Source organism: Dermatophagoides pteronyssinus, unplaced genomic scaffold (assembly GCF_027571235.1).
Source record: "Dermatophagoides pteronyssinus isolate colony J.1.1.1.1 unplaced genomic scaffold, Derpt_VIB-CSIC_2022.12 sq0015, whole genome shotgun sequence".
Taxonomy (NCBI): Eukaryota; Metazoa; Arthropoda; class Arachnida; order Sarcoptiformes; family Pyroglyphidae; genus Dermatophagoides; species Dermatophagoides pteronyssinus.
In genome coordinates, this window is record NW_027461539.1 from 852,860 (window position 1) to 879,814 (window position 26,955).

At 27.0% G+C, this 26,955-nt stretch overlaps 6 protein-coding genes and 1 long non-coding RNA gene across 7 annotated transcripts; 2 read left to right on the forward strand and 5 right to left on the reverse strand.

Moving 5' to 3' along the window:
* Positions 1 to 190: 190 nt before the first annotated feature.
* Positions 191 to 3,448, reverse strand: LOC142645566 (uncharacterized). Its single transcript, XM_075822062.1, has 2 exons — positions 3,181 to 3,448; positions 191 to 3,110 (listed from the first exon to the last, which is right to left on the reverse strand). The coding sequence occupies exons 1-2, from the start codon at positions 3,418 to 3,420 to the stop codon at positions 249 to 251; spliced, it is 3,102 nt and encodes a 1,033-aa protein (XP_075678177.1). The 5' UTR covers positions 3,421 to 3,448; the 3' UTR covers positions 191 to 248.
* A 351-nt stretch (positions 3,449 to 3,799) lies between these two features.
* On the reverse strand, positions 3,800 to 9,413 carry LOC113791595 (leukocyte tyrosine kinase receptor-like). The gene is made up of 18 exons (XM_075822061.1): positions 8,828 to 9,413; positions 8,550 to 8,745; positions 8,215 to 8,480; positions 7,884 to 8,149; positions 7,499 to 7,802; positions 7,347 to 7,442; positions 7,109 to 7,289; positions 6,799 to 7,034; positions 6,621 to 6,734; positions 6,036 to 6,551; positions 5,871 to 5,957; positions 5,586 to 5,805; positions 5,188 to 5,528; positions 4,910 to 5,110; positions 4,725 to 4,844; positions 4,607 to 4,656; positions 4,279 to 4,524; positions 3,800 to 4,187 (listed from the first exon to the last, which is right to left on the reverse strand). Exons 1-18 carry the CDS (start codon positions 9,072 to 9,074, stop codon positions 3,822 to 3,824), a joined length of 4,053 nt encoding a protein of 1,350 aa, XP_075678176.1. The 5' UTR covers positions 9,075 to 9,413; the 3' UTR covers positions 3,800 to 3,821.
* Positions 9,414 to 9,874: 461 nt separating this feature from the next.
* LOC113791654 (cathepsin L-like) lies at positions 9,875 to 11,472 on the reverse strand. The gene is made up of 5 exons (XM_027341451.2): positions 11,290 to 11,472; positions 11,149 to 11,215; positions 10,699 to 11,079; positions 10,200 to 10,633; positions 9,875 to 10,137 (listed from the first exon to the last, which is right to left on the reverse strand). The coding sequence occupies exons 1-5, from the start codon at positions 11,425 to 11,427 to the stop codon at positions 10,063 to 10,065; spliced, it is 1,095 nt and encodes a 364-aa protein (XP_027197252.1). The 5' UTR covers positions 11,428 to 11,472; the 3' UTR covers positions 9,875 to 10,062.
* A 138-nt stretch (positions 11,473 to 11,610) lies between these two features.
* On the reverse strand, positions 11,611 to 21,459 carry LOC113791596 (uncharacterized). The gene is made up of 2 exons (XM_075822215.1): positions 21,136 to 21,459; positions 11,611 to 21,037 (listed from the first exon to the last, which is right to left on the reverse strand). The coding sequence occupies exons 1-2, from the start codon at positions 21,457 to 21,459 to the stop codon at positions 11,732 to 11,734; spliced, it is 9,630 nt and encodes a 3,209-aa protein (XP_075678330.1). The 3' UTR covers positions 11,611 to 11,731.
* LOC142645610 (uncharacterized) lies at positions 20,354 to 21,944 on the forward strand. The gene is made up of 2 exons (XR_012846698.1): positions 20,354 to 20,486; positions 20,587 to 21,944. It is a non-coding gene; the product is annotated as an uncharacterized LOC142645610 (long non-coding RNA).
* A 147-nt stretch (positions 21,945 to 22,091) lies between these two features.
* Positions 22,092 to 24,045, reverse strand: Usp39 (ubiquitin specific protease 39). Its single transcript, XM_027341449.2, is given in 5 exon segments — positions 22,092 to 22,387; positions 22,441 to 22,542; positions 22,545 to 22,640; positions 22,642 to 23,594; positions 23,668 to 24,045. Coding segments are annotated over 5 exon segments (1,497 nt in total). The 5' UTR covers positions 23,909 to 24,045; the 3' UTR covers positions 22,092 to 22,282.
* Clbn (Nuclear export mediator factor NEMF homolog Clbn) lies at positions 24,009 to 26,910 on the forward strand. Its single transcript, XM_027341447.2, has one exon. The coding sequence runs from the start codon at positions 24,128 to 24,130 to the stop codon at positions 26,864 to 26,866; it is 2,739 nt and encodes a 912-aa protein (XP_027197248.2). The 5' UTR covers positions 24,009 to 24,127; the 3' UTR covers positions 26,867 to 26,910.
* The last annotated feature ends 45 nt before the right edge of the window (positions 26,911 to 26,955 follow it).

Genomic DNA, 26,955 nt, shown 5'->3' on the forward strand with positions numbered 1-26,955 from the left:
GTTTGGGATTTTTATGTTTTATTTTCACTATTGTTATCGGATTCAATTACGAACTTTTTTTACGATTGAATTCGAACATTTGTTTTTTTCTTTCAAAATCAAAAATTCAATAACACATGAATCGTATTGTTTCAAATCCATTCGATATGAATATTTAATTTTTGTACAATTAAAACCATAATTCTCATAATTTATTTAACAAACAAAAAACTGTGAATTTATTTATTCAAAAATTTTATTTTTATAAATTAATTTCCATGTGCAAAATCAGGTGGTAATCCAGGTTCAGATGGTGATAGTTGTGTTGCTGTTGATAAAATTGTTTCATTCAGTGATTTTTTTACCCGTTTGGCAAGCGAACCAGTTTCCGGTGATTGTGCTGGAAATGATGATGGTGAATTTTTATTCTCTACAAAACTCATTTCTTTTACATAATATGGTACGGTATTTTTTTCAAATTTTTTCTTTGCAAAATTCATTATATTCGTTTGAATTTCTTTTTTATTTTCACCAACTTTATTATTGTTTTGCTTATTATAGTAGTAATCATAAAGATTTTTCCTTTCTTTTATTGCATCATCAAGATATTTTCTTTCATTTTGTATCGATTCTTTCATTTGATTTGCTTTAATTTTTTCTTCTTTTACATAATCTCTTTTTTCCATATGTTTCAATATTTTTTCATTAATTGCTTTCATATGTTTCTGATTTGTTTGATAACCACCACCAGAACTAATAAATAATAATGTTCTATTTAATCTAGCATCTTCATCATTTAACTTGTTTTCCATTCTAGCAATTTTAATATCATTTGCGCTTATTGTATGTTCCATTTCTTCGAGATAATATTTGTAATCATTTTCTTTTTCAATAGATTTTTGTTCGAATTTTTTTAGCATTTTCATTTCAAAATCCATTTGTGGTTCAATATCTTTTTTTAACGATTCTTTTGTTGAAATTTCGCTTGCTTGATCTTCTAACTTCAGGCTACTAACTGGTGTTTGTTTCATTTGCTCATCATCTAATGAAAAAAAAACCTTTTTTGATGATGTTTTGCTTGTTTTCGATTGATCATTTTTTAACATGCTGGTTATTTCTTTTGTATTTTCTTTTTCGTTAGAAATAAATTTCGGAATTTCCTCTGTTACAGAATCAGAATCATTTTTTGGTGTCGATTCTAGTTTCTGTTTATTTACAGCACTGGCTATTGTTTGTGCCTTTTTATCTTTCGACGAAACAAATTCCGGGATTTCAGGTGTTTCATCTTCTTCTGGTATCGTTTCAAGTTTCTGTTTATTTAATAAACTAGCTATTGTTTGTTTCTTTTTACCTGCCGAAGAAACAAATTCCGAGAATTCAGTTGTTCGATCTTCTGCTGGTTGCGATGTCGATTGCTTTATGTTATCTACAACACTGGCTATTGTTTCTGGCTTTTTACCTTCCGTCGAAACAAATTCCGGGATTTCAGGTGTTTGATCATCAGCTGGTTGCGATGTCGATTGTTTTATGTTATCTAAAACATTGGGTTTGGTTTCTGGCTTTTTGCTTTCAGACGAAATAAATTCCGGGATTTCAGGTGTTTCATCTTCTTCTGGTATCGTTTCAAGTTTCGGTTTATCTAAAACACTAGGTCTTGTTTTTGGCTTTTTGCGTTTAGACGAAACAAATTCCGAAATTTGACTTTCTTCTGATGATTTTGGTTCTTTTAGACTGGCTAGATTTTTTCGTTTTTTGTTTACTAAAGAATCTTTGGTTTTAGTTTCTGGCTTTTTGCTTTCAGACGAAACAAATTCCTGGATTTCAGGTGTTTCATCTTCTTCTGGTATCGTTTCAAGTTTCTGTTTATTTACAAACCTAGCTATTGTTTGTGGCTTTTTGCTTTTTGATGACTTTCTATTTATTTGATCATCCATACTTTTTTCTGTTACTGTTTTTGTATCGGTTATCTCATCTATCACTTTTGCTTTTTTACTCTGTTTTTTGTCGATCAAGTCTTTCGTTTGTACATCTTTTTTCACTTTGGTTTCTAGCAATTTATTTTTAGCTTGACCGCTCGTTTGATCTTCAATTCCAGATACTTTTCCCAACATTTTTTCGAGATTGTTACGTTCATTTCGCACCCTTTTCCTAGTATCTTTTAATAGTTTCATGTATTTTTTCGCATCATCTATATTTCCCGGTTCAGGAATATCTTTCATTTCATGATAAACATCGTCCTGTTCTTGATTTAAAATTTTTATCACTTCTGCCAAAAGTGGATCGGTGCTTTTTTCTTCAACCATACTTTCATACGTTGTTTGTCCTGTTGATATTTTGTCTGATTTCAATCGATTATTTCTGATATTTTCATACTGTCGACGAGCTTCAGAACGAATAAATTCTTCTTTTTTCATTAGTTCTTCATTATTCACTTCTTTTTTCGGCCATAACCTTGTGAAAAATTTTTTAGTTTTCGTTATCACACTGGTTGGTTTTTCATAATATTTTTCTGGATTTTCATAGAAATCATCCCAGAAAGTCGGATCATTTTTTGAGTCTGCCTCGATTTTTGCCTTGATTTCTTTCTTCAATTTTTTATCAGGATTTACGAAAAAATTGTTAATATTATTTTTCCATTTTCTCAATGTTGACCCTTCATCTTTTTTTGAAAACGTTTTTGATCCGTCACTGCTAATCGTTTGTCTAGATACGTTATGAACCAATTGTTTATCAAGATCTTTCACTTCTTTGTCATAAACAAGACGAGTGGATTCCATTTCATAGATTTTTTGGAATTTTTTCGTTTTGTAAGCATTCATTGAAGCTTTTTTTAAGTTATTTTGCTTGTTCTGCTTATATCGACACGTAATTATGGATACAATCATTGCGAATATTCCGATTCCTATTCCGATATATATCCATATTTTATTAAAACCTTCATCTTTACTCTCGATATTAGCCTCATTACCACACGAATTGTTTGCAATGATTGGTTGACATGATTTATCAAACAATCGTCTTGTCTCTTTCTCATTTCGATCTGAATATTCTGCGTCACATTTAGACAAAACTTTAGTTTCGCATTCCAAAACACCATATACAAAACAACAAAAGTTCAAGCTTTCGGTGTACTATGTTTGAAACAAAAAAAAAACATATTATGAATTTTTGACTTGAAGAATAATTATTGATTCATCTTACATAATGTTTCATCTCTATTTTCCATTTGTCAATGGCATTTATTTGACAGATTCGGTAATTTTCGGCGGTCATTTGAGAATCATACATTCCGGTACATTTACTTGGTGCACCATATACTGGTTTATATGGTATCATAACCTTATCATATTTATTGTCTTCAGTTTGAATTTTATCCACAATAATCGATTGAATAAAAAAGAACAATAAAGCACTAATTTTAAAATGATTAATACTTTTCATTTTTTTTTACTTTTCAATCAACAAAATTACAAAATACATTAAATTTTTCTATTTGTTTCTCATTTTTATGTTTGGTTTCAACTATTATTATCGAATTTAATTACAAGATTTTTTTTCTACATTTAAATTCGAACATTTTTTTTCTTCAAAATAATGAATTTACAAAACATTTAATAAATTGTATTGTTTCAAATATCGTGTGGCAACTTTGAGTCATAGAATTTTGTTATTTTTATTTTTATTTTTACTTTTTCTTTTGTCTCCCCCTATAATTTTATGGAATAGGGGTTTTTATTTATTAAAATTCAATTCAATTCAATTCAACTTTGAGTCATAAAAAAATTTTTAACAAGTTTTTTTTCCAAATAAAATAATAAAATTTTATTATTATTATATTTTTGTTAAATGTTTTTAGTTTGAATCATAGAATTATTAACATTAACATTTACATATCTAACCGATTGATTTTGATTATTAAATCTATTTGGATTTAAAATAATTTCCGTATTAAAACGATTTGGTTGATTTAAATAATCAAAATTTTGTTGTTGTAAATTTGAATGATCATTTTGTTGATCATCAATAATTGTATCAAAATTTTTATGATTATGATTATCATCATTATTACAGCTTAATGTTGAACATGTATCAGGTGATAATAATTCGGTTTTTTCCGTAGCAACACTATAATTTGAATTGGTTTGTGAACCAAAATTATTTGGTATAAGATAATCAGTTGCATCAGGTGGTGGTCTCATTAATGTATTCTGTAATAAAAATGATTAAATATTTTTAATAATTAGAAATTATATTTTGTAAATTGGATGGTTTTTTGTTTGTTTGATAAAATAATCTTACATCTTTTTCCATTGATGCTGATCGATGAAATATAGGCAATGGTATATTTAGTATATCTGGATCACGTAAACAATCACCAATATTTTCAATTATTTTTGTGAAATTTGGACGTAATTCAGGACTAGCATTCCAACATTGCATCATAATATCATAAATTTGTGATGGTGTTAATGAATTTGGACATTCTAAACGTCCACCAGCTGTAACTAATTGCATTACTTCTTGATTTCCTCTTCCAGGATAAGGCTGTTCATTTATCCAAAAAAACAAACATTATTATTGTTGTAAATATTACAAACATAATCATCATAAACATCATTATTATTACCAAATATCCCATCGACATTACTTCCCATAAAAGAACGCCAAAACTCCATACTAAAAAGATTTTTGAGGGGAAAAAAATTATAATATTTTGACAAAAATAATAACAACAACAACAATACCATCAGTTTTTGATGTAAAAATTCCATCTAAAAATGCTTCAGGTGGCATCCATTTTACTGGTAACATGGCTTTACCACCTTTTCTATAGTAATTTGCACGATAAATATCTCTTGCCATTCCTATTATTTAATAATAAAAAAAATTATTAACAATTTTTTTAAGCAAATTTCTTGTTTTAGCTTACCAAAATCGGCAATTTTTACAACAATACCACTATTTTGAAAACCATTTTTATAATTATTTATATCAAATTTTCCATCACTATTAAATGATTGATTAGTATTTGTAATCATTTTAATTTTTGATGTAAGCAGACAATTTCTTGCTGCAATATCTCTATGTATAAAATGATTTGCTTCCAAATATTGACAACCACAAGCAACATCTAATTTTTGTTTTGAAAAACAAACAAAAAAACTTTTGATATAAACAAAGAAAAAAAATGATAAATGTCAATCTTACCCAAAGCCATCACAAGTAGATCACCCATCACTAATGTTGATGGTTTTTCTACAACACTTCGATTTTCACGTAAAAATGTTCGCAAATCACCACCGGATAATAATTCTAGAATTATAAATCTTGGCATTTTTTCAAAACAAATACCAATAAATCTAACAATATTTCGATGATTAAATTTTGACATAATCAATGCTTCCATAAGAAAATCCATTTCGGCCTGTTTGTTGGCTGAATATTCGGGTAATGTTTTAACAGCAACAGGTAATTCATCATTATTTTCATCAGGCATTTGGTGAAGAAATCCTTGATATACTTCACCAAATGCACCTTGTCCTAAAGCTCTAAAATTGAAATTTTTTTTAATTAATTTAATTAAAATCTTTTTAAAACAAACTTACTTGACAAGATTAAGTTTTTCACGAGGAATTTCTGGAAGATCACCAAGCGTACAGGTGGATCCACCAAATTCATAATTAGGATTATATTCAGTAATAATATTATGGCTTCTTAAACGACTTAATTGTAAATCAGTTGAATCACTATTCGATAAAAGATACATATCATTCGGTTCATTTCGTTGTAGGTTTTGTTTCTTTTTTGAATTTCGTTTTTGAAACACTATAAAAAAACAAAATGTAAAAAATTTGTAAATAAAAATTCTCATTTCAAGTAAAATTACTTACCAATCAAAATGAATGTTATCAATATAAGTGCAATTGAAATGATGAATAATGCAGCCCAAAGAATTATTTCATATCTTGGTGGTTCATCTTTAACAAGGTAAGAAACAAAACAAAACAAAACAAATGATGTTTTCATTTGAAAATTGCAAATAAATAAATACATACATATACAAGAATTAGGTAGAAATTTTTCCAAACCACATATACAATATTTATCTGTACTGTAATTTTGAAATTCACCGGTTATCAAACAAGCAAATTGACCATCATTACAACAATCATCAATTTGTGGTATAACCATAACAAAACCATTTGCAATCATTTCTTCTTGTTCGGATAATGATAACATATTTGGATTACTAAATGATTGTAAAAATGATTGATTGAATGTAACATATGATGTACCACCATCACCAGCATCGAATGGTTTTCGTACATTTCCACCTTGATAACCACCACCACCACCACCTGATTGACAACCACCACCACCACCACCAAAACCACCTGTTACATTCCATTCGGATAATTGTGGACAAACCAATCCACCAATAGCACCATCCAATAATGATTGACCAGTTTGATTGTTTTGTATAATAGGTGAACTATTCCAACCACCACCAGATCTATCACCAATTCCTTGAAATCCTGAATTGTAAATATCAAATCCACGACCATGTTGAGCTTCATAAAACAAAAGCAAACAAAAACAAAATCAAAAAATTATCAAATTCAAAATTTTTCAAATTTTACCCGAAGATAATTTAAAATTTGGATCAAATTTGCCATTTCCACCACCACCACCTCCAGCTATCAACAATGGTTCGAATTTTTCAACAGAATTCGAATAAGGATTTAATTTGAAAACTAACAAAAGAAAAAAATTCATTGAATAAACAAAAATTTGATTATAATGAAAAATTCAAATTACCATATGTTGCTCCACCACCACCTCCACCGATTGATATTTTATTTGAATTTTTACGTGGATATTTACATTGATCAAAATTTTTTGTAGATTCTCGACAAACATCATTACCCGAATGACCAATGACTAAAAAAATTGTATCACCTTCTTGAAAATGAAATATAGCACGAACTAATGATCCAAAACCACCAGGATGATCATATAATCCACGGCCACCATTTCCACCTTTGGCAATGATTCTGTGAAATGAAAAAAAAGAAGAAGAAAAAATTCAATTTCAAAAACAAAAATTCAAAACTATTTTCTTAATTACGTATAATATCCAGTTTTAGGTACGATCCACATTTGTGTACCATTGATATTCAAATTTAGATTAAGATTTTTATTTTTTTCAAAAACAGCTGCACGTGTTGATGAATTTAGATAAAATAATTCACATTGTGAATATGTTGGACCATGATTTCCTGATGCACCACAAGTGGTAAATGTAAAAGCTTTTTTTTGAAATAAAAAAATTTCAGTTTAGTTTTGTCATATCAGTATCGATTTACCATTGATTGATTTATTTTTTGGAATTGTAAAAAATTTTTCCATTTGTTCTTTTTTCGGAATAAATAATGGAATGCGTCGTTCATTTTCGGGAACATCTAATGTGAATACAAATTAATTAGCAATGACAAAACAAAAAAAATTGACAATTTACCAATTCCGAAACATGATTTTGTTAAACTAAAATTATCAATAGCAACATAAACTTTTTGTCCAAATGTACTTGTACTTTTTAAACCTAATGCTGCACCAAATTTTAGATAATAACGTTGATGAAAATTTGTTGGTAATGTTACAGTAACATTTGTCCATTTTGATGATAATTTATTGTTAAAATAACGCCATAATTGAATTGGTTTTTGTTTATTATTATTATTATTATTATTATCATCAATAAATGGTTCAAGCTCCAAAGCTAAATCAATCGATATCGTATGAAAAATGTAGGAAAAATGGACCTATTGACAACAAAGAACAAACAAAAATCGGATCTATTAAAAAAAATTTCTATTTTAACCATAATGGGTTACTATATTTACCTTACAACTGTTAAAATAATTTGATGAAATTATGGAATGATATGATGGAATTGAATCAAATAATGGACTTTTTAGATATGATATTAATGCAAATTTATGAATGCCTTTAAATATAACACCTAATGATCCGGAATCAATAGAATTATCATCATGATTATTATTATTTGTTAAATGAATCCATTGACCACTTGAATTTGGTTCATCATAATTATACCATGAACAAAAATCATAATCAAAATTACAATAACTACCAGCCGGTAAAAGATCTGAATATGAAACGAAAATGAAAAATCAAAATCAAATAAATTAATCAAAATATGTATCGATTTACCGCAATTTTGTTCTTCATCATCACCAAATGGACAATCTTTATATATATTACAAATACTTTGATTTGATAAACATTGATTACTATTCAGGCATTTATATTCACAATTATCATTTTTTTCATCCATTTTATGATGATGTTTATCAATAATTTTTACATAATTTAAAGCAATATATTCAGAATTTGGATCAATAATGGTCAAGAATTTTATTTCCAATAAAATGTTCATCTTGTGATATTTGGGTAGACCAACCGAATATGTTTTCCATCTAAAAAACCAGCAAAAAAAAATTGATTATTAAGATTCAAATTGTTTATTATAATAATAACTTCATTACTTTTGATCATGATCTGCTTTAATTTTTAAAATTTGTGTTTCAATTTTTTGTTGTCGAATAACGATTTGTATATAACCAATAAAATTCATATTAATTTGAAAACTAAATTCATAATCACGATCATTTGTAAATAATGTTGGACTTTCAATCGAAACAATATCCATTTTTGGATTTGATCGTATCAAAAGTATTTTTTCTATTTTTCAAATCAACCCAAATCAAAATTCAAAAAGTTAATAACAAAAAATTTCATTATTTGATTATATTTTGCAACAAACCATGTTCATAATCATCGAAAAATAGTTCAGTATGATTGAAAATTGGTAGAAATTGAGCAATTGATCCACCGTTACCACCACCACCGCCACCATCATCTTCATTATTGGTATTTAGTATCCAATCGCAAAGGGTACCATCATTAAAATCACAGCTAATTTTTTCTAAAATTTTTTCATTATTTATCGTTGATATTAGATGATTAACGATAAAAATTAGGTTAACAATAATCATTATTTGGTTTTTCATTGTGATTCATTCATTCAAAACAAAAAAAGCTGTGATTTTGAAATATGATTTGTTTTTGACAATTTCGATTCTGTTGATTGCACACATTTAAATCATATCATCATGGTTGTTGAAAATTTTTTTTAAATTTAAATCGAAAATTTTTAACAAAAGTTTTCATTGTTAATGTTGTAGTGAAGGGGGATGAGAGATTCAATTATTATCTGAATAATATTCTTGGAAAAAATGACGACAATTTTTTTTTCAATAAAAGAAAACCACAACACAGAATTTGTTGAACAACAAAAAACCAAACAACAACAACAGAATAAAGAATTTTTCGTTGTTGTTTATTGTGAGTTGGCGAATGTCGAAATGAAAGACACAACGAAATGTGAAAAAATGAATGCAAAGAATATAGAGAGTGAGACGAGAAAAAACAACGATGCGTCATTAATATTCGTGTTTTAGAGATGGCCACCACAAAGCATCACAAGATGCGTTATTCATTTTTTACAAAGCAAAGAACAGAATATTCTCATTTCAGTGCATTTTATATATATAGAATGACTAATCGAAAAAACCGTTTGAACATTGTAAAAGATGTTTTTGTTCAATTATATAGCAAGATGCTGCTATATATTTGAAAAAAATAACGGTTTTTTCCATTGCAAAATGTTGAAACGGAAGAAAACAAACAGCACCGAACACCGAACAACCAAAATGATTTAATCGAATTCTTTTCACACTGATTTCCGACACCAATATCATTAGATTTCGTAATCATTTTGGCTTGTCAACACAAACAAACACAACACAACTGTCATCTTCATCAATTTTAATTAATTTTTTTTGTTTGTTTTGCTTTATTTATTTGACACAGAAATGATAATCAATATGGATCAGATTTTGTGTATAGTGAATGAAAAAATTCAAGGAAAAAGATAAAAGAAAAAAGAAATTGTCAAATTTGGATTTTTCGTTTTTCTGGATCCCGGGAATTACCAAATTAGTTGACCACTGCTGATGATGCCATTTGACTAACGCCACAAGTATCACTACCACGATATACACGATAATAACCCTGTGTTTGAATAGTTTATTTGTTAAATTGTAAATTTGTTTGTTTGTTCCTTCCATATTTACCTTTTCACCCCATGTTTTTCCCCAACTATTTTTAATTATCCAATATGGTTGCGTTTGATGTAGAATACGTGTTTTACCTGTACCATAACCAACAATTAAAACACCATGATCAAGACTACCAGGATTACATAACCAACTAGGTGGATGTGAAATACCACCAAAATAAAATTGCATTGCATTTGCATTTATGCCAATTGAAATCGGTCCATTATGGAAAAGATAATTTTTCATATAGGTTTCATTTTTTGGTAGCTCAACATAGGAATTGATTTTTACATGTGAAAGTGATTTACGAAAATGACATTTTTCATTCTGTGCATCATATGGATAATCAGATTCAGATTCAATACCACCTAATTGTATGATTGTTTTGAATGCATTGGTTGGCAATCCACCACCACAGCCATTATCATATTTATCACAATCGACAAGTTCTAATTGAATGGAAAAGATTTGTTTTTGTTTTTGGAAAACTTTACTTTTACTTCAATTGACTGACCTTGTTCAGAAAGTGAAACCGATTCATTACGTTTTAAAGCCCAAACACCTTCAATATTACCGGTAGCACTAAATGCCCAACAAGAACCACATTGTTCTTGATTTTTAACATTACTTACAACACCTAATTTATTACGCCAATCAAATGAATCAGGTGTATTATTATTATTATCGAAAAAATAATTATCATCAATTTCTTGTTGATTATCATTATCATTTGGTTGATATAAATCTGGTCGTAATCCTAAATAATTTTTAAATTCATCATAGGTTAAATCGGTTACCGATGTTATACCATAAACAGCCGATCCTAATTCATTTTGATTTAGCAGACGAATTTTCAATAAATTTTCTCTGAAAATTTTAAAACGTTTTGCTTTCTCTATAGAGACAAACGAAGGGTTGAAAAAAATTATAAAATTTTTTAATTTTTTTAAATTACAAATTTCACCTGTTAAATCATTTCCATAAGGTTTATCATGTTTACGAATAAATTCTTCAAACAAAATTACTTCATTCTAAATTTTTAGAAAAATTACAAAAAAATAAATAACGCGAATTACAAACATCCATTTGGAAACCATAATCAAACCTTAAGCAATGGAAACAAATGTGATGGATCCAAAATTAAATGATTTATTTCATTATTATTTAATTCATTTTCATTACAAAATATATAATTATCGGATGATAAAAACACAAATAAAGTGATAAAAATAATATTCAACATTTTTTAAAATAGAAATTCAGTATTTTAAAAACAACACCCAGCAGCATTAACAAATTATAGATTTTGAAAGAAAATAAAATGGCAAACAAAAATTTAAAACGCATTCAATATTTGAATGAAAGAAAACAAAAACAAAATAAAGGAATCCAATCAAACAAAATAAACAAAAAATGTGATAAACAAAAATGTGATAAGGCATGTTATGTATGTTATTTGTTTGTTGTTGATAATATTCAAGTTATTTCGAAATATAAAATAAACAAAATACCAAATCGAATATTTATCACTGATCGATTATCATTGATTAGATTGGTGGTGATCCATGCAGATACATTTTCTTCAATGTTATTTGATAATCATAATTTTGTCGTCGTAAACAATCAAATTCAATTTCATTTTTAGGCAAAATTAATAATAATAATAATGAAAATAAAAGTAAAATATAAAATGGTAAAGAATATTGTAGAATACGTTTGAATTTTGTTGTTGTTGTTGTTGATGATGATTGTGTTGTTGATGATAAACCATCATTGGATTGTGAATGATGATCATTTTCTGTTTGATCAAATCTTTCTCTATTTCCATTGATTTTAGCATCCAAATTATTCATGTCATTGACTTTTAGACTTTTATCAACAACAACAACATTACGATTCAATGGAATTTGTTTTCGTTGAATTTTCATTTGTTGTTTTTTCTTAGAAAATGGCTGTTTACCAATATCGGATGATAATAAATTACCGATATCGTTCGTATAAGAATCTATATTATCAGAATTATTTACAGCCAATGATGATGTTGATTCAATTGAATTTGTAACAATGTTTGATTTTGGCTTTTGAACAAAGTTTTTGTCAATCAATTTTCCATTATTATCATCATCATCATTTGTTGAAAGAACTGACTGTTTACTTTCATCAATATTTATTCTTTTAGTTTTCGTTTTTGTTTTAGTTTTCATTCTTTGTTTAGGCTCAATAATAATTTGTTTGTTAGTTGTCATTGGATCTAATGGTTTTTGAATTAATTCGGTATCGGCATGATGTTCATTACTGTTTATAATGTTTTCATTCAATGAAAATTTCTTGTTTGAAACTAATGGTAAAGTTGGATTCTTGTTTGCAGTCATTGCTCGATCATTTTCACCTTTTCTACTGTTATTTTCAAAATCATCTAATTTATCGTTTTCGTTGATTATCATTGGTCCCAATTGATTTATCAAATATTTTTCATCATTTTCATTAGTATATTTTTCAATCAAATTAGTATTCGAATCAAAAGTTGTTGACTGTTGTTGTCCATTTGGCAATGAATCACCACTATGCTGTATAGTAATTTTTGATTGTAATTTTTCAACTTGATTCAGTTTGATGTTCTCATGTTCATCAACATTTTCATCATTGGAAAATTTTTCACTATCAATCTTTTTAAATGGCTGTAAATCTATGATAGAAGTTTGTTGATCAAATTTTGGTTTATTAGTTTTTTCGAACGATAAATAATCTAGCCAATCATCCGAAATATTGAAATGAAATTTATTAATTGATTTTGGATGATTACCAGAATCAATAGATACTGGTTCCAAATGATTTATCGAAATTTTCTTATCATCTACCGGATCACTATTGATCACAACATCTTTTTTTGATGTTTGATTTTTCTTATGCTTTTTGGATTTTTTCTTTGATTTTTGACATTGATTTTTATCGGTATTATTCTGTACGATAGTATCGATTGTTTGTTGTTGTTGAGCACCATTTTCGAATAAAATTGATTTTGGATCAATATCTTTTTCCTGCGTTACAATTTGATTCTCTTTCTTTGATTCTTCTTGTTGATCAAGCAAATCTAATTCGTTTTTACGATTACTTTCAAGCGGTTCTATAATCGACGTTCGAAATTCTGATTTGTTCACATTCGATTTTGGAGGTGATAAATAATCTTGCCAATCATCAGATACTTTTACTTTTTCAGATTCAATTGATTCAGATGGATCAATAAGAATCAAATTCTGTTTGTTATTTTCCAAAATTTCTTCAGAATTTGAATCATTTTGAGGAGTTAAATAATCTAGCCAAATATCTGAAAAAGAATTTGATATTTCAAGAGGTTTTTCTTTTAGTTTGTTCAAAGATTCACTGTCGACCAAATCCTGTTTTTCAACATTTTGCGAATTATCTAGATCCAGATCTTGATGGTCATCATTATCATCATCAACAAATAAATCAGTTAAAGTTTCATTTACAACCGGTTGAAGGATTATAATCGAGGATTGAAATTCAAGTTTTGAATTTCTTTTTGATTGTTGAGGCGATAAATAATCCATCCATTCATTGGAATTGGTTTCAACTTTAGCTGGATTAATATTGTTTGATATGATGGTTTTATTGTCATGTTTATCAGAAATATGATCAAATTTAGTTATGGATGATGAATTTCGGATTTCCAAATCACAATGTACATTATTTTCAATTTCATTCCAATTGATTAATTCACAAAATTTATTTGTTGACACGGATGATGATGATGATGTCGATAAAACTGGACTTAAATAATCTAACCAAACATCAGTTGATAATGATGGTTGTTGTCCGGGATTTTTTATAACAACTTTTGATTGTTTATCGTTGTTAGGATCAACAACATTTGGATCATTATTATTGTTGGTTTCAACATTTTCATTATTGGAATCAGGAGATTCTATTCCTAATGGATGATTATTACGTGATTCGATCAAATTTTCAAGCTGTCGAATTTGTTGTTGTTGTTGATTATCGCGAAAACATTCATCATCATCATTATCACTGAACAATATAGCAATTTGAATGATTATCAATTGAATTTGATCATTAATCGTATCGATTCTTGATTCAAGATCATTAAGGATAGCGTAATTGTTTTCATCATCATCATCATTATCATCATCATCATTATTTTCGTTAATATTTTCATTTGAATCGATTGATGATGATGGTGAATAATCACCGATATCATTATCATTCGAATCGTTTAATGTCGTCAAGATTATTTCATTAGTTTTTTCTTTATCGTTTGAATAATCATTTGGGACTAATTCTACTGCTAAAGGATTCTCATGAGAATAAATTAATGTTGGAATCGATTCTGTTTGATGATTGAATGTAGGGCCATTTTCATCACATGATTCCTTGATTTTTCTATCATCATTATCATCATTTAAATCTTCATACTGCTGTTGACATTGATCTGAAATTAATCTATTTTTAATTGATAACGAATGATTTGATAATAATGGAAATAGTTCATTAAATTTTTCAATCATATCTTTTCGATTTGATTTATTCGATTCAAAATCAATGAAATTTTCATTTGCTTGTTGTTGTTTCGATGAATGACCTTGCTCCGAAATAGAACCATTTTCATCGTTCATTGATTGATTGTCATATTTCTTAGATTCTGATTGATTGTTTAATTTCAATGATTGATTATCATCATCGGCAATTTTCTGATTTTCATTCAATTTTTGTTTTTTATTTTTTCTAGATTTTTTCAATATTTTTGACTTTGATGTATCGATATTGTCGAATTTTTTGCCATCTTGATCAATAACAATTTCAGCCTGAACGGTGTTTTTGGCTGGCAAATCTTCTTGTTTGTCACTAACCATATCATCATTATTGGATAGATAATCTAACCAAACATCCGATATTTCGGGAGATTTGAATATTGGAAAATCATCAATTACCGGTTCATTTTTTGCTTCCAATACTTTGTGATCATCATCATTTTTATCGATGCTGTCAAAACTTAAGCTTGGCGTTGGTGATGTCAAACATGGATTTTGATATTTCGTTTGTAAAAAATCTATTTTTGTCATTCGATTTTCGTCATCATTTTGATCCGGTTTTTGTTCATGTTGCTGTACCGAATGATTTTTCAATTTTTCATCCATATTTTTTTGATTCATAGAAATTTCATCATCATCATCATTATTGAAAGTTGATGTTTTTATTTTGGGAGTCAGATAATCCAACCAATCATCATCATCATCACCGACATTCAATTTGAATTCTTCTGCTACTTCTTCAGGCTCTGAACAACAACAACACTCTGCAACTGAAGGAATTTTCATTTGAAATGTCAAATTTTTTTCCAAAATTGATTCCTTTTCATTTGGATTTAGATTTTCATCATCATCCTCATTCACATCAACGGTAGATGGATGAATAACAGATTCTTTTGTTAAAGAAGAATCAATTTTGTCTGATGTTGATGGTGAGGTAATATTTTGGAATGAATCATCATTTGATTTGGATTTCTTTTTCGTTTTTTTCTTCTTTTTCGATGATCGTTTTTGTTGTTTGTTATTTGCATTATTATTTGTGTTTTCTTGTTTTGTTGCTGATTGACTAGGCAAAGGATCATAAGGTGAAATATTTGTGGAGGTAGATGTTACATCTCCGATACAGCTGTCTATTTTCGGAATCATTTCCTTTGAATCATCAATTATCATATCCATTTCTACGTTAATTTGTTTAGGAATTTCATTTTCGACCATTTTGGCTTGTCTTGTTGCTGCAGGATTTTCAGTGGATATTTCATCATCATCATCATTCTTGATTAATTCATTGTTCAAATTCTTATCATCATGTGATTCTTCTTCAACAACAACAATTCTATCATCCTGTTTTTCATCATCTTCATCGGGTTTCACTAATTCAATGCATACTTCATAAATTTTTGTTATATTATCTTCATCATCATCTTCGTTTTCATGTAAAATTGTTGTAGATTTTATAATCTGCTCAGTTATATCATCAAAATCTTTACAATAATTATTATTTATAATATCTTCACTTGAAATTGAACTTGTTTCGGATTTCAACTGATTGGTAAATGTTGTTTTCTTAATTTCAGCAATCTTTTTAGGTTTTTTATTGATAATCCGCTTGATGATTTTCGATGATGAAGAAGGTCGAATTGGTTCAATAATCAAATCGGCTGTGGATTCCAGAGATTTTCTATTCAAATCAATTTCAATCAAATAACTAAATGAATCCAATTTTTTCATTAATATTTCAAAATTTATTAGAATTTGTTGAAACATTTCAATTTGATTTTCATTGAAATCTTTCAATAACATTTGGTCAAGGATTTTTTCTTGTTCCAAAATTTCATCAATAAATGTTTGAAATTCATCATTTTCTTCATCAATAAAACGATTTTCAAATTGTTTTAATTTTTTTGCCAATTCATATTTTAAAATTTTATAACGAATAATAATTTGTAATCGATTAATCGAAAGATCCAGTTTGCCAGCTTCATTTTTCATTGAATTTTCCATTTTTATAAATTTTTCATTTTTAAATAATTTCATCTGTTCAATACATTCATTTGTTTTCATTTGTAATTCTTTCAATGTTTCTAAATCAATATCATTATATTCTTCAATAATAATTGTAATATATTCAATATTTGTATAAATCTTATTATAATCATTATTAATTATTAATAAATCCATAAGATGATTAATATTTTGTTGAAATTTTTGAAATAAATCATTTAATAAGATTTTTTTCGAACATATTTCAGGTTGTTTACTATCAAGAAAATTTTGTTGAATCATTTCAATAATACCTGTATAATGACGATAATTAAATTTTAAATTTATTATTTTTGTTTCAATTAAATTTCTTTGTTCATTATTGATTGGTTTCTGAATCAGATTTTCAATCAATTCATTCATAATTTGCAGATCTTGTTTTAAACATGTTTGAAAATATTCCGATGTTGATTGAAAATTTTCCAATTCTAAACAATCCATTTGTTTTCTGATAATAATATTCATTTGTTTTTTATATGATTGTAGTTTATTTAATATTTTTTCATCATCAGTCAATCGTTGGGCTTCCATCAATAATGTATCAATTTGTTCGGATTTATATCGATGCATATTTATACCACAATTCACATCAAACAAAATGATTTCAATTTCACGAATCAAATCTTCTAATGATGTATCCACCGGAGAATCTTTTCGATCTTTTAAATCATTCTGAATGGGACATTCATCGACAGCAGTAGAAGAATTTTCAACTTTAACCATTTCGTCATTATCGATTCTTGGATTCGGTTGTTTATTTTCAATTCGATATAAACGTTTCATAAATGATTCTAATCGAATTTTTTTCTTCTTTTCTTGTAAACATTTCCAATGTTTATCCAAAAATTCTTTAGTCAATTGAATAGTATTATTAAATTTTTCAAATATTAATGTCAAATCAACAATATATTTTTGCCATTGTTCATCAGAATCATCGTTCAATTGTTGAAATTCATCAAATAAATCTTTATAATAACCATATGAACATTCAATCGATTCAATTGTTCGTAAATCATTACGTAAATATTGTTCATTATTCAATTCATTTAAATCAATAACATTGATACATTTCAATGAATCAAAATGATTATTAATATTAAGATAAAAATCATCAATTAAATCTTTAAATGTTGATAATGTTTGATATCTATCGATTTCCAATGAACATTTTTTCAATTCATTTGATAATTTTTGAATCATTTCAACACTATTATTATCATCTTCTGGATGTTCAATAATATAGATTTCAATTCTTTTAACATTATTTTTCAATATTTTTGTTAAAAAATTTAATTTAAATTTTAAATCTTGATTCGATGATTGTTGTTGATTTGAATTGTTAATAAAATAATGATAAATAAAAATGATATCATTTTTTAATTTATGAATAAAGATTTTCTTTTTCATAATTATAGCTGCTCGATGTTTTTGTTCTTCTTCAGATTCGATTTCAATTTCAATCGAAGGAATTTTATCATCATCATCATCATCATCATTTTCTATTTCAACAGTATTGACCAGTTGGATCGATTCAGAATGATCTTCGATTGTAACAGGAAATTGTTGTTGTTGCTCATTATTTTCATTATTATTTTCGTTCATTTCATCCGAAACTAAACGTTCTTCCTGAACAATATCCGATCGATTTTCTATTTGACATAAATCAACAATATCTTGAGCGGATTTTATCAATTTCATTGTATGTTTAATCAATTTTGATAATCGATTCATATTATGAAAATCATTGACAACAAAATGATTACGTTCATTCAATGAATCTTCCAATTCATACGATGATGGTTCATATTGTTCGAAAAATAATTGAAAAATTAAATCAATTTCGGCAACCGATGATGTATTCGAAATGGCTGCTGGATTCGATTCAATAATATCATCATCATCATTATTTTCGTCAATTTTTACACTCAACATTTGTTTCAATTTTCGTAGATTAAAATCTGAACGAGTTATCGATATTAATTGTTTAATATGATCAATTCTATCGCGAATCAATTCAAATAAATTCAAATGAATGGTACGAAATTTATTCAAATTAATATCCGGGAAATTCAATTCAATAATAAGATAATAATGTAATGATTCTAATCGATTCCGATCTAATTGATAATTTTTCAAATAAACAATATATTGATTTGATTGATTTTGATCAAATTTTTCAATTCGTATTGAAAGTTGGCCAAGTTTATCCAAAATTTCACCAAGATAGAGCAAATCATTTTGATATAAATCAATTTTTTCTTGAATATTTTTCAAAAAATTTTCATTAAGATTTTCAATAAGTTTTTTATGTTGTCGTAATTCATCAATCAAATGATATAATTGTAAACAATCATTTATCAATAATGTTCGTTCATTAATAGTTACGATGAAATTTTTAAAATCCGTTTTAATTTTTTCAATTTTCTCTTCGATCGATTCGTTGATGAAATTATTATCTTTATGTTCGTGTTGTGAATCAATAATCAAATAACCTTGTTTACAGGTATCATATAATTCACGTTCCATAACTTTTAATTCAAGTTTTATAATATTATTTCTTCGTTGTATGAAATGTAATTGAGAAAAATTTAAACAATCATTTGGATTCGATTGTGTGATGAGTATTTTTTCATTCAAAAATTGCCATAAATATTCAATATTTGTATAGAATTTATTCAATTGAATTTTATATTCAGAAATTCTCTTAAGTTTTTCAATCAAATCACGACAAGCGACAATATTCAATTTTGAATCGTTCAATTTCTTTTCAAAATCATCGATATCCAATATAATGAAACAAAATCGATATTTATCATCCAAACGTATTGAATCAAATTTTCTTTTCGATTCAATATAATCTTTTTCCAATACGATTAAATAAATTTCTAAATATTTCAATTTTTCTAAATTTAACATAATCGATTGTATTGAATTATTCGACTGTATATCGACGATTATTGTATTGATTTGTCCATAAAGATCATTCGATTCATTAACAATATTCTCGATACAGGAAAGATCAACAAATAAATGCCTGGTTAATTCAATTGTTGTCAAATTAGACGATGCAAGTTCCTGTAAACGTTTTAATTTTTCATCAATATGATTTAAATATTGGCTATAAAATTTTGAATCATTCGATTGTTGTTGTTGTTGTTGTTGCTCAATCAATTCATTTGCCAATGATATTAATGAATCAAATTTCATATTATTATTATCATGAATAATATCCAAACAAATTGCTTCGGATTGTTGTAAATGTTGTTCAAGATTCTGCAACGATGATTTTTCAATCATAAATATTTTGTTCAATAATTTCAATTTTGAACAAATATAATTTTCAAATTTTTCACTTTTCAAATCAAACAATTGAATTTGTTGACAGATTTTTTGTTTTTGATTAATAAGATTTTTAAGTTTTGAAAGCCGTCTGGTTTCTTTGATTTCTAAATTTAGCCATGCTTTTTCCAAATCTTTTACTTTCAAACCATTTTCTGGTCGAAATATTTTTATACCAGCTTTTTTCTGCATACTTATTATTTCAAAATATAATGTTTCACAATGATTTCGACAATTTAATTTTTCAAAACGTTCATTGAAAAAATATTGATTAAATTCAAACATTTCATCTTGTGCATGATCCATTGGGACATCCTGTTCAAACAATAATGATTTGGCCGTAATCCATTCCAATAAGGTATGGCAAATTTGTTTATATGAATCTTGCATATTGTCAACATCACTAATATTTGTTAATAAATATTGTATACGTTTAATATTTGTTTCTGAGTTTTTAGTCCTGCTATGCAGATTATAATAAAACGATACATAAGTCAATATTGAATTTTCGTCTGGTTTATTGATAACATCATCGATATCTAAAATTTTTGGTATCAACAATTGTTGATAACCAGTATCAAATGCAATAGCTAATAATTCTCTGCTTTCCATTTGTCGTAATGTATTAATATCCAATGATTCAGGACGAAAACTATGTACTAATGCAATGAATGCCCAACCATTTTGCCAGCTTTGATGAAAATCATTAATTTCAATGAAATCTAAATGTTTAATACGATTACAGCACCATAATAGTAGTGATTCCTTGATTGTTTTCAAATCATATTGTTCAAAATCAAGATGTCTACTAAGTTGAAAACGAAGAATCAATGTCCATATCAAGCCTAAAGTCAATGTTTTATTTCCATTAACAATATCATCTGGTCCAATACTTTCAAGATATACATTCTGTTTAGAAAATGATAATTGAAAAACAAAACAAAAAAACAATTAAATGAAATGAAAAATTAACAGAAATTGTCATCATCATTTTGCAAATAACAAACCTTGTTTCGAATAAATCGAAGACATTGACTAACATTAGCAATTTTATGAAGTAATGATGAACTTTTATTAATTGTACCAACATTTTCACCGGTTAATAGTCTTAAAAGTATGATTAATTTTTCACCATCATTAAAATCCGTATAAATATTATCAATATTGGTTCGACCTTGTATTAATATTGAATTGATCCAATTTTTATATGTTTTTGCTTGTATTTCTTCACGTTCGAAACGAAGTTTTTCAATTTTCGAACGTTCATAACGGTCATTGTCACAATAGAAATTATCACCGGAAAAATTCATTTTTTTGAAAATTTTATTCATAAAAAAAATAGTTACAAAAAACGACAACAACAAAACAACATTATCGAAAAAACAAAGAAAAAAAAATTTATCACTGCATCCGAGGTAATAATCCAACAATCATGATGGTGGTGGTTAGTATGCGAATGAACGATTCATTGAACAAGAATTCATCAACGACCGGTGATGCTACGATGGCTAACACATTTCATTTTGCGAAACAATCATCATCATAATTACGACGTCATAAAAAACAACAAAAAAAAAGAACCTTCTTTATTAATATTTTTTGTATCCACAATTTGTTTGTGTGTCCTTTCCGTCTCGACATTGGCTATAAAATATTTTTTTTTCGTTCAAAATGTCTATCATCGTGAAAAGAAAGTAGTCGTGGCCATCTTGAATAACACGTGCCAATAACAAACAACAACAAAAATAACAATAAAAAAGTACCACCAACAATGATTCGCAACATCAATTGGTTGACATAGTTAAACGATTAATAACAACAACAACAACAGGAGAAAAAAAATCCATGCATCCAACCGAGAGTTAAAAGAAAGAGAGAGAATCGAATGAAAAACGTAAATATTGGAAAAGATATATATGTATTTTCAAAATAATGCGCGCGCAATAACCTTCGAAAATTAGAATTTTAAATGGCGTAAATGGATTTTTTGTTGTTGTTATTGTTTGTGAATGAAATGAATATATAAAAAAAGGATTCTTTTGATTTGAACAAACAAACAAATAGCGTATGTACAACGTTTTTCAATTGATATATTTCATATTTTAGAAATGAATTTCATCATCATAGTTTGGCAGGCAGGCAAGCAGACAGAGATTATTGTTGTTCCCATATTTGTATATATGCTTCCGATAATGTAATCATTTGAGGAAGTATTTCGGTTACATGTAAATCTTGTATTTCAAACCATTTTCCGGTACCCTAAAGAATTGATAATTTAATTAGGAAAATCAATCAATCAATCAATTATTTACCTTATGTAAAATATGAATACGATATGTTCCTTTTCCTGATTCTGGTTGACCATCATGAACAATATTAGCAACAAGATCATAAACTATTTTTAAATTTTTTGTTGATCATTTACTTGTTCATTACGATTTGGAAATAATTCTGAAAGATCAGCATTTTTTATCGGAAAATTTACAATTGTTGGATTTTTTTCCAAGAAAAAATGTATTTCTTGTAAAACGTTTTATATAAAGTATAAGATGTTTTGGAAATTTTGTTATAACAAAACGTTTCAGAAATGAATCTTTATATGTTTTATATTCTTTTTCAGAATTACCATCAAATTTTGCTAATAAACGACTTAATGGTACTTGTGGTATAATATTTTCACTCATTTCATCACGAAATAATGGTGTTGATGGAAGATCAAGTGTTAGATAAAGAAAATTTCCATCTTCACATTTTTCAGCATATTCTTCATTTTCCATTAGTTTAAGTTTTTCTTCAATAGTACGATCAATTGGTATTACTTTACGTGTATAGGTTTTCATTGAACCACGAAACGTTTTGAATATTATTGATGAATCATTTTTATTTGTTCCTTTCAATGATGAATGTAATGCATTCAAAAACCAACTAAGAAAATCTATTGGATCACCTTGTTGTGTGATTTGAAAACGTTTTTTTGACGATAATACAACTGCTTGTAACATTTCATGTGGTGAAACATGTGCTTTAAAATTTTTACCATTCCATAATTTTCTTAATAATTCACCAAATCTTTGTAATAATAATGCTGAATGATTTTGTGCATTTTGCTGTACAAAATGATCATAATTTGATTCGATAAGAAAATAATTTCTTATTGTTTTTACATGTGATAATGCCTGCAGTATAACATTACAATAATCATTTTCTTTAATATTATTTAGACCAACAATACCGGGTAGATATGCTGTACCATCATATGCTATCGATAGTTTATTATTCAAATCTAATTTTTTAATATCATTTGATGAAAATGTTGGTTTTAAAACATAAACAATATCATCAAGTGATGAATCAATTATTTGATAATTATCTGGAAGACAATAAAATTTTAATGTATTTAAATTTAGAAAAACATGATGACCACATGATACTGAATGCATATATGCATGAGTACCGATTCCTCGACCTATTTTGGAGTAATGATTATCAATTAAGAAACATTTTGGTTGCAAAATTATAAAAAATAAAGATTTTTCTACCTTGAAAATATTTTCCACAAACTAAACAAGCATAAACATTAATTTTTGATAATGAAATTGAACATAATTTTTCAAAATCAAAATCTAAAACACCACGATTTATAGTATCAAGATATGGACAATGTCTTGAACGATTATCATATTTTTTTGTCAATGAATGTTTTGATGGTGATGATTTTTGATCTCCATTATCACCATTATTATGATTAATCGAATCGTTAATTAATTTTCTTTTTGACATTTCGAACGTTAATCAAATTAAAAAAAAAAAAAACTTGTTCGGCAAAATTGAAAAAAAAATTTTTCCATAGCCACTCAAAAAGTTCTTTCAAATAAAAGGTGACAGATTTTTTGTTACATCGACGTGTTTTGACGAACAACAAAACAAAACAAAACAACCAAGAAATTTTGTGATTTTTTTTCAAAAGAAAAAAGAATTATTTTACAAACGAATCCAAAAATGAAAAATCGTTTTACAACATTAGATTTGATAGCAATATTACCCGAAATACGTGAAAAATTATGTGGTAATCGTGTTTATCAAGTATATGATATTGATAATAAAACATTTTTAATTCGATTTTCACATCCATCAAACGATAAAACGATTGATGAAGAACATTTAAAACAGATGCTTATTTTGGAATCAGGTATTCGTTTACATTTAACTGAATATGATTGGCCAAAAAATTCAACACCATCCGGTTTTACTATGAAACTGCGTAAACACATTCGAAATAAACGTCTCGAACAAATTAAACAAATTGGTAATGATAGAGTTGTTGATTTACAATTCGGTACACTTGAATATTCGAATCATATTATTCTGGAACTTTATAGTAAAGGAAATATTATTTTAACTGATAAAGATTATTCAATATTAAGTTTATTACGAATTCATAAAGATGATAAAACAAATATAAATATTGCCGTACGAGAAAAATACCCGATGAATTTGAATACCTATATTGCTACTGAACAATCAACGATGACCAGAAATCGTTTGCAACAGATTCTTACCGAATCAAAAGAACAAAATTTTAAAAAATTATTTAATCCACATTTTTTATATGGACCAAATTTATTGGAACATTCATTAATGAAAATTAAAAATACTACCGATACAAATCAAATAAAAGTAACATTACAAGATTTAGATTGGTTAGTAATGGTATTTGATTTGGCTGAATCAATTGTCAATGAAATTCGTCAAACACAATCAAAAGGTTATCTTACAATAAAAATTGAAAAAAGAACAAATTCTGAACTTGAAGATATTAAAATTAATGATGAATTTCATCCATATTTATTCAGACAATTGGAAAATCGTCATTATAATGAATATGAAAGTTTTAATAAAGCTGTTGATATATTTTTTTCCAGTATGGAATCACAACGTATTGAATCGAAAGTTGTACAACATGAAAAACAAGCAATGAAAAAATTAGAATCAATAAAAAAAGATCATGAATCACGTTTGGAGAATTTAGCAAAATTACAAGAAATTGATAATCATCGTGCAGCATTGATTGAAAATAATATTGAATTAGTGGAAAATGCAATTTCCGTATTACGTAGTGCAATAGCAAATAAATATTCATGGGATATGATTGCTGAAATGGTAAAAGATGCACAAGATAATCAGGATCCAATTGCAACAAAAATCAAAGGTTTAAAATTGGAAAAAAATTGTTTTTCAATGTTACTTGATGATCCATATGAAGATAATATTAATAGTCAACCTATGGTTGTTGATATTGATATTGATTTAACTGCATATGCAAATGCAAGAAAATATTATGATCATCGTAAAGATGCAGCAAAAAAAGAACAAAAAACTTTGGATCATACGGAAAAAATATATAAAAATGTTCAACGTAAAGTTAAACAAGAATTGAAAGAAACAACAATTAAAACAACTATTGTTATGGCTAAAAAAACATTATGGTTTGAAAAATTTTTTTGGTCAATTAGTTCGGAAGGTTTTCTAATTATAGCTGGTCGTGATGCACAACAAAATGAAATGATTGTTAAACGTTATCTAACGAAAAATGATCTTTATGTACATGCTGATATTCATGGTGCAACATCGGTTGTAATAAAAAATCATACTGAAAACATGGAAATACCACCAAAAACTATAAATGAAGCTGCTAATATAGCTGTTTGTTATAGTGCATCATGGGAAGCAAAAGTTGTATCCACTGCATATTGGGTTTATTCGAATCAGGTACAAAAAACAGCACCAACAGGACAATATTTATCGGTCGGTTCATTTATGATACGTGGTAAAAAAAATTATATACCATTACAGAATTTAGTACTTGGTTTTGGAATTTTGTTTCGTATCGATGAACAAAGTTTGGAAAATCGTCAAAATAATGAACAGAAAAAATCACCAATGACAAACAACAATCAAGCGAAAGAAAATACTAAGGATGATGATGGTGATGATGATATTGATTCGGCATTCCCCGATACAAAAATTGAATATAAAAATGTATTTGATGAACAAAATTCAAACAAAACTGCTGCTGCTGATGATGATTATACAATTGTTAATACGGGTGAAAATTTAAAGAAAAAAGTAAAAATGTTTTCACAAAAAACAGCTGCTAAACAGATGAAAAAACGTAATAAAATGGTTAAAAAAAATTTAAATCAAAATCAAAATGAAAATGTAAAAGAAACTAATGAAAATGCAACAGAAACTAATGAAACGAAAGTTGTTGAAACCGAAGACAACATTCCAAATGATAATGATGATGATAATGATGGTGATGAAGATGAGGATGATAAGGGCAAAGAAGAAACAACAACAAATGAAAATAATGCTGATGGTGAAAATGCTGAAGATGATGATGATGATGATGATATTCAAGAAGAATTAAACAAATATAGTTTAGATAGTAAACGAATCATATCATCATTAATATCAAATCCAACTGCGGATGATAATTTATTATATGCATTACCTGTTTGTGGTCCATATTCAGCAATGCAATCATATAAATATAAAGTAAAAATAATACCCGGTACAACTAAACGTGGTAAAGCATCAAAAAATGCATTAATGTTATTTTTAAAAGAAAAATCAGCTACTGATCGTGAAAAAGATTTATTAAAAACATTAAAAGATCAGGAAATATCGAAAAATATGCCAGCTAAAGTTAAGATTGTAGGAAGAATAAATAAATGAATGAATGAATGAATTACAATATTCAACAAGTGAATTTTTTATTTTATTTTTGTAATTTTTTTTTCATTCAAAAAAAAATTTTACAAATA

Excerpts from the sequence above, each read along its gene's own strand:
- Clbn (XM_027341447.2), top strand. The coding sequence starts at position 24,128 with ATGAAAAATCGTTTTACAACATTAGATTTGATAGCAATATTACCCGAA.
- LOC113791596 (XM_075822215.1), bottom strand. The coding sequence starts at position 21,459 with ATGAATAAAATTTTCAAAAAAATGAATTTTTCCGGTGATAATTTCTAT. Across the intron at positions 21,038-21,135 it reads TTCGATTTATTCGAAACAAG|AATGTATATCTTGAAAGTAT; the intron begins GTTTGTTATTTG and ends TTTTCTAAACAG.
- LOC142645566 (XM_075822062.1), bottom strand. The coding sequence starts at position 3,420 with ATGAAAAGTATTAATCATTTTAAAATTAGTGCTTTATTGTTCTTTTTT. Across the intron at positions 3,111-3,180 it reads AAATAGAGATGAAACATTAT|TACACCGAAAGCTTGAACTT; the intron begins GTAAGATGAATC and ends TTTCAAACATAG.
- LOC113791654 (XM_027341451.2), bottom strand. The coding sequence starts at position 11,427 with ATGTTGAATATTATTTTTATCACTTTATTTGTGTTTTTATCATCCGAT. Across the intron at positions 10,634-10,698 it reads GGTTTCACTTTCTGAACAAG|AACTTGTCGATTGTGATAAA; the intron begins GTCAGTCAATTG and ends CCATTCAATTAG. Across the intron at positions 10,138-10,199 it reads GAAAAACATGGGGTGAAAAG|GGTTATTATCGTGTATATCG; the intron begins GTAAATATGGAA and ends ATTCAAACACAG.
- LOC113791595 (XM_075822061.1), bottom strand. The coding sequence starts at position 9,074 with ATGAAAAACCAAATAATGATTATTGTTAACCTAATTTTTATCGTTAAT. Across the intron at positions 5,806-5,870 it reads GATAACATTCATTTTGATTG|TGTTTCAAAAACGAAATTCA; the intron begins GTAAGTAATTTT and ends GTTTTTTTATAG. Across the intron at positions 4,845-4,909 it reads TGTAAAAATTGCCGATTTTG|GAATGGCAAGAGATATTTAT; the intron begins GTAAGCTAAAAC and ends ATTAAATAATAG.